Genomic DNA, 6792 nt, shown 5'->3' on the forward strand with positions numbered 1-6792 from the left:
GACAAGGGGAAAATAATTTAAACAGCATTCATGAAATGTTCAAGGGAATTCAGCTGATCCAGAGGTTCGTTTGAAGAAAATTACTCAGTTGTTAGGCTCATCTGAAGAATGAGTTCTTCTCCAGTAGTCATAAGTAACACTGGTCCTATGGCTGGTGCCACTGGAATGGAAACAGTAGTGGCTGTGGCACTTTGTGCACTTGCTGCAGTTTTCCTTGGTGCACTACTAGTGTTGCTTGTCATTTGCAAAAGACAACGGTGTTACTATGTAAGTTGCACATTCTTTGTTCGCTTAGTATCATGAAACATGGTCATGAAATCTCAGTGATTGTTTCAGAATCAAAAAGATTCTCCAGATTTGAGTTCTGATTTATTAGAGGGGGAGAACTTTTCTGGCTTAAGCTTAGATGCCTGGGAGAGTGAAGAGTGGTTAGCTGGCGCAGAGAGGTACAATGTATTATTAATACATAAGGGTAAAAGTGTGAACTAATTTCTTAATGGTCAAATTGCAGATGGGTTGATGATGCTACTGGTTTAGCTCCATTGTGCATTGCTGTGTTGAGATCTTGCCATGCTTTGGCTTCAAGTCTCACTGCTATTGCAGGCACAGTGAACAGTAACACTGTTCCATTAGAAATAGTGGATGTAAGTTTATGTTTGTTTTTACTGGGTAACATGTGATATTATTGAGTGTTGTATTCTTCAGGTTGCTAGACGTATTCCACCTCGTGTTGATGATGTGGTCAGAAGCTTGTATCCACCATTAGATGCAAGGCTGTTGGAAGCCAGAGTAGCAGCACTGGTATTAGCTGTTACACATTTGGCATTGGTAACCAAACACGGAATATCGAAAAGTCACGTTAGGAAGTTAGCATTCATTGACCAAGCTTTAAGTGATATGGATTCTCATTTGTCAATTTTGAGAAACGCCGCGCTGGCACAGGAGATGGCTTGTTCTGTTCCAGCCTCCACATCAGTATGAATGTCGTGTTGTTCCCTGGTGTGCAAGGAATTTGTACCAGTATTTACCATTCTCACGTCTCTTATGGTTTTGGGTCTTTTAACTAAACATTCGTCAAACTCTACGTGAAATTGAAGGTACACGTAATGCTATGAAAAGTTACGTATGATATATTTCTTTTTTTATTATATGTCAAGGTCCAAAACCCAACAGTGCAACTTCGACTTTTCTACCGACAAATATCCAAGTGTATTACATTTCACGTAATCATAGAGTTGTTACAAAAATGCATACATTATTTTCGTGACGTATTAAAAAATATCGTAAGATATACATATGTATGTATATTTGAACATTTTTACGATCAAAGGACACCAGAGACATACTTTTTTTTGTGATATGGATATACGCGAGACTTTAGTCTTCCATGATGTCGATATACTAGATCCAGAGTATTTATATATGTATACCTGAGATAAAAAATGTTTCTATCTCGTGAACCATGTCGTTTGTTGTAAATTTATATTAAGTATTATTTATAACTGTCTGTACACATGTATGATATATATTTTTTATATCTACCGATGAGAGAATCAAATTAATTAATTTATAGTTAAATAAGAGACTTTATAATAAAGCTGAATCACACAAGAAAATAAAATTCAAGTATTTGTCGTGTGTGTGTTTTATAATAATACTTAAATGTGTTTTATTTTTTTGTTGTAATACTCTGTAATAATCTATATATGTGTATGTATCCAATTTATATTTTCTCGCAAAGTACATTATTAATTCATATCGGAACCCTACATTATTTAGCATGGTAAAACTACACCATGAATGAATCTTGTTGGTTGTCACAGAATAGTTCGCTGTTATTGTTTAAATAAATTAACTAAGAAATCCTCTAGATCACTGATAGCGCTACACAGCAGCGCGGATTCAGCGCTAGGCGCGGAGTTATATTCAAGGAAAAAAAAAAATCATAGCTGGCAGGGACAAGTTGCTATAACATAGAGAAAGTATACTTGGAAAGAGAAACCGAGCAGAGTAGATTACACGTCGTTTGGGTATTATTTGCTTCTGTGCATCTCCTTCTGTCTCTTTTGGTTGTCATTCAGCACTTTGTTCTTCAGATGCTCTTTGTAGTCCAAAATGTTTCCAGTCCACTTTGTCACTGTGCCATTTTCACAGACCCAAATTTCCTCTGCCACCTGATAATTAACAATAAAAGAAGAGATGAAAATAAAAACATTCACGTTTAATTTTTTATACCACTGTACATACCTGATTGATTAATCTAAAGTCGTGAGACACGAGCATCATCCCACCCTCAAAATCATTAATTGCATCTGCCAGAGCATCGATTGTCTCCATGTCCAAGTGATTGGTGGGTTCGTCGAGCAGAAGTAGATGAGGTACTTGCCACGCCAGCCACGCAAACACCACTCTGCAACGTTGACCATCTGACAACTGTCGAATTGGACACACCTGTACACAGAAAAAGAATTTTATTATCTTCTGAAACTCATATAGTATAAAATTCTAAATGCTTGCAAGTAACCATACTTGTTGACGACCGGTTAATCCGTAACGACCAATAATTTTTCTCATTTCTTCTCGTTCCTTGACATCTGGGAAGGCTTTCATCATATAATCCAATGGTGACATGTCCAAGTCTAATAATTCATGTAAATGCTGATGGTATCTTCCAATTCGAAGATGGCTATTCTTACGTATCATACCGCTAGTTGGAACTAACTATAATTATACAATTATATCTTACCTAAATGTACTTTTATTATCTATAAAACTAATAGATTGTTAAAACTTACATCTCCATATAGTAATTTTAAAAGGGTACTCTTTCCAGCACCATTTGGACCGACCAACGCGATTCTGGTGTCTAAATCTATACCGAATTCTAGATTCTTGTAAATCCAAGGCGAATCTTCGTTGTAACGGAAACTGACGTTCTGTACCATTATAACAGGAGGTGGAATAGTTCCACACGCGGGGAAGTAGAAATTCAGTACTTTATCGTTGACCACTTTTTCTGTGAGGCCTTGTGCTACCATTTTTGCCAGTGTTTTTTCCTTAGATTGTGCTTGTCTGGCCAGCTTGGCGGAACCGTGACCAAATCGAGCAATATAATTCTTCATGTGCGCCATTTGATCTTGTTCCCAGTTGTACTGTTTCGCTTGATTCTCCAATAATTCCATTCTAGTACAAAAAAATTCACATTAACATCTACTTATCAATTTTAACACTCATTATTGTTATTTCTAATTTACCTTGTCTTCACAAAGGCTTCGTAATTACCGCTATAGTATTTCAACTGTTTCTTATTGACATGAATGATATTTGTACAGATACCATTGAGGAAATCTTGTGAGTGAGAAATAATGACCAGAATTCTCTTGTATGACTTCAATTCTTCTTCCAACCACACACAAGCATCGAGATCTAAATGATTAGTAGGTTCATCCAGTAATAATAGATGAGGTTTTACATACAAAGCTCTGTAAAAAAATTGACATTTTAACCAAACAATTATTACAATATTTTACCAGTGAGCAATTATTATACACACCTAGCAAGAGCAATTCTCATTCGCCAACCTCCAGAGAAATCTTTGGTAGGTGTCTTTTGCATTTTTGCAGTGAAACCCAAACCATGTAAAATGTGTGCAGCACGAGATTCTGCTGTGTCAGCAGACATATCCTCTAACCTTTCATACACATCCATCAGTTGCTCCTATTTGGACAAAATTCTGTAAATTTTAAGTACTACAAAAAGATCTACAATAATACAAATAGAAACACACTTGAGCATCCTCCTCTTCACACTCCACTAACTCCTCTGCCAATTTTTCTAATCGTATACGTTCCTCATCAACCTCCATCACACATTCTAAAGCTGTCTTATTGCTAGCAGCCATTTCTCTAGTCAAATGAAAGATATCAATTTGATTAGGGATAGGAACTTCTCGATTTCCAAGTACAGCTAACAAAGTGGATTTCCCAGAGCCATTAAGTCCAAGTAAGCCATAACGTCTGCCACAGTTCAACTCTAACATGGTGTCCTGCAGCAGTTCACAGCCATGGAAAGTAATAGAAAAATTAGATATTTTAATGTCTCGACTCCGTGGATGTGAAGCCAATGATCCTGTGCACGAACGTGCTTCTGCACTCAGTCTGGCATCTGCTTCCAGTTTCATGCACAGTGCCTCTGTAATGAAAACAATGAAGACAACCATGGTACTTTACACAATCTCTTTTAGCTTCTTGTGAAAAATTTTCAATTTTACCTTCAGCACTGATGGGTGTTCCATTGGTCCCATTTTGAATGACTCCAACACCAGGACTGGACTCCTTGCCATCCTCTGCAGTTTTGTTCTGAGTGATCTGTGGTTTTTTGCCAGACTGTCGAGCCTTCGCCGCCTCTTTCTTCTTTTGCTGTTGTTTCTTCTTCGCATCGGACGGCATGATTCTCTCTGAAATTCGTGATTGAGCACCTGGAGCGTCGAATCCGCGGACACGAGCCGGGGATTCGCGTTATGTAAGCTTTAGGTTAGTAGTAGTATGGCACACGTGCGTTCACAAGGGGGATTAGGATGATTTAACGTCAAATTCGAAAATTTAAAAAATATCCATTGCTGTAAACGGCTCGTAACTTGAGCCAAGCAACGGGAGAGAGAGAGACAGACAAAGCGAGAGGGAAACAAAGTAGGGCGATGGAAAAAGAAAGAGAAAGACGGAGGAAGAGAGAAGTACTGAGAAACGGAAATTGGGATTTTTATTACATTTCTCGACTTTCCGTGCATAAGATCAAACGGGTGTGGGTAAAAATAATCCGTCTAACAGAAATAAAATAATTAAACGATCACGAAGAGGAAAAGGAGAAATGATTGTTGGTGAAAGAGAAAGAGGAAGCACCTCCAGCTGAGACAAAAGAATCTTCGATTATTCCTCGACACTGAGCCCTAACTAAAATACGCAGCAGTTATGCATTACACGATCTCTCCCTTTCCCCCCGTTTCTCCTGCGCGAACGTCTTATAGTATCTTCGAGAAATTACCTAATTGTGCGCCAAAAATCGAACGATCCGTGCAACAAACAACACACGTGCATGGATAAAGGCAAAGCCGTCAAAACGATGTTGTTCCATGAATTGTTCGACAGATGGCGATGATTGTTCCTCAAGTACTTTGCGAGGGAATTTGTGTGCAACATTTGTGCAATATCATATCGCTTGAGAATGAAAAAAATGTATTTTTTTTTTATTATAGAAAATTGTAGTATATATGTGATTGAAGAGGAGAAATTTTTAAGAAGAGGTAGAAGCATGGAGAAATTTTGAAATTTTGTGAAAAAAATTGAGCATTTTAGAGAATGAAATTGACGCCAATTATAGAGAATAAAGAAAGTTTATTTTTATGGTCATTTACCATTAATATTTGTCGATTATTGTCGATAACATAAGAAAATAGAATATTTAAATGCATATTGTTTAAAAATTGTGAAATAAATTAAATTCTTGTGAAATTAAGATAGTGCGTCATATATCGTGAAGTGCGGAAGGTTAGGTTAAATTAAATGAATAAGGTAAACTGTATAGTTAATATTAATTTATTTTTTTTACATGAGTATCATTTTATGGACTCTTTCTAAACTGTAAAGAATTTTTTTCAAACTTTGTAAGGGTTATTCGGTTATATCGATCAATGATTATCGATTACACTTCACACTGTGTCGAGTTCGATAATCGAATATTCCAATGATAGGTAAATAAGTGACTTAAAGTTATCGTTAATATATCATTTATCATTACAATTAAAATCAGAAAAATGAAACAGTGATTCATTTAAAAAATAATAATCGCGGCGTTATTAAACTCGGTAACACTCGTAATTGCATTCAGCTTCATTGTAACGAATCCAATTTAAAATTTTAAAAGAAGTTTTATCCGAACGAAGATACGAGGCGTGAAAAACGTTTCGTGAGAATATTACGATATCTAACCGTGTCGTCCCATTATCTTGATAAATAAAACATGAAACAACTAGAGTAAGATAATCAAAATCTTTTCGTATCCAATATTATTAACCTTTCTTTCCTGACCAACTTATCATCTTGATACTTAACCTAACATAACCAAACAATTGTACCAATCGTCCACCACCAACTCTATTGGAGTTAGGAATCTAAGATATTCGTAAACATGAATTTTATGCAACGAGAGGTATTCAATGGAATCTTCGTTTCAACCAGATCTAATGAAAGAATATCTAGAGTGGTTGAAAGTCGAGAAACTTGTGAATCTGACTAGAGAATCGGCGTGGTTACGTGGTTCAAACGACGGGAGCCGGTTAAAGAAGTGTGTTCTGATGAATGAACGAATGGATAAACGGCAGCGATGGTAGGGGCGGTAAAAGAAGAGACGGACTTGCGCCCCTGCGGGTTCAAAGTGCTGCTGGGGGAAGGGGGGAGGGTTAGGAGAGACGTAGGACAGGGGAGGGTGAGGGGATGCTGGCTTAATTGCACCGCATCACAGAACGTAGTATTTCGTAGTACGTGATGGTGGGGGTGTAATGCATCCTCGGTCGTCCTCGTCCTCGTCGACGGCGTCGTCGTCGGAGCCGTTATTCGTATGTAGCTACACGCACGCCTGGATCGACGTATGAGTACCAGGGCTGTATCCACCATAGTTCCTCCTTATAAAGAACCCTCAATAGAAATATAAAATTTTATTATTATTTGTTTTTTATATTAAATATTAATGTATACACGTGGATGTCTATTTTTTTTAATGGAAGTGTTCAATATATTA

The 6792-nt window shown here is 37.1% G+C and overlaps 2 protein-coding genes across 2 annotated transcripts; one reads left to right on the forward strand and one right to left on the reverse strand.

Annotated features, from left to right (window-relative positions):
• The first annotated feature begins 32 nt into the window (after nucleotides 1-32).
• Nucleotides 33-981, forward strand: LOC108573219 (transmembrane protein 98-like). Its single transcript, XM_017935609.1, has 5 exons — nucleotides 33-64; nucleotides 125-267; nucleotides 337-446; nucleotides 512-644; nucleotides 706-981. The coding sequence occupies exons 2-5, from the start codon at nucleotides 148-150 to the stop codon at nucleotides 979-981; spliced, it is 639 nt and encodes a 212-aa protein (XP_017791098.1). The 5' UTR covers nucleotides 33-64; nucleotides 125-147.
• A 657-nt stretch (nucleotides 982-1638) lies between these two features.
• LOC108573279 (ATP-binding cassette sub-family F member 2) lies at nucleotides 1639-5117 on the reverse strand. Its single transcript, XM_017935677.1, has 9 exons — nucleotides 5041-5117; nucleotides 4271-4456; nucleotides 3788-4191; nucleotides 3554-3717; nucleotides 3255-3482; nucleotides 2796-3183; nucleotides 2530-2721; nucleotides 2248-2451; nucleotides 1639-2174 (listed from the first exon to the last, which is right to left on the reverse strand). The coding sequence occupies exons 2-9, from the start codon at nucleotides 4446-4448 to the stop codon at nucleotides 2034-2036; spliced, it is 1899 nt and encodes a 632-aa protein (XP_017791166.1). The 5' UTR covers nucleotides 4449-4456; nucleotides 5041-5117; the 3' UTR covers nucleotides 1639-2033.
• Between the last annotated feature and the right edge of the window lie 1675 nt (nucleotides 5118-6792).

The sequence above is a fragment of the Habropoda laboriosa genome, unplaced genomic scaffold, assembly GCF_001263275.1.
Source record: "Habropoda laboriosa isolate 0110345459 unplaced genomic scaffold, ASM126327v1 scaffold134, whole genome shotgun sequence".
NCBI lineage: Eukaryota > Metazoa > Arthropoda > Insecta > Hymenoptera > Apidae > Habropoda > Habropoda laboriosa.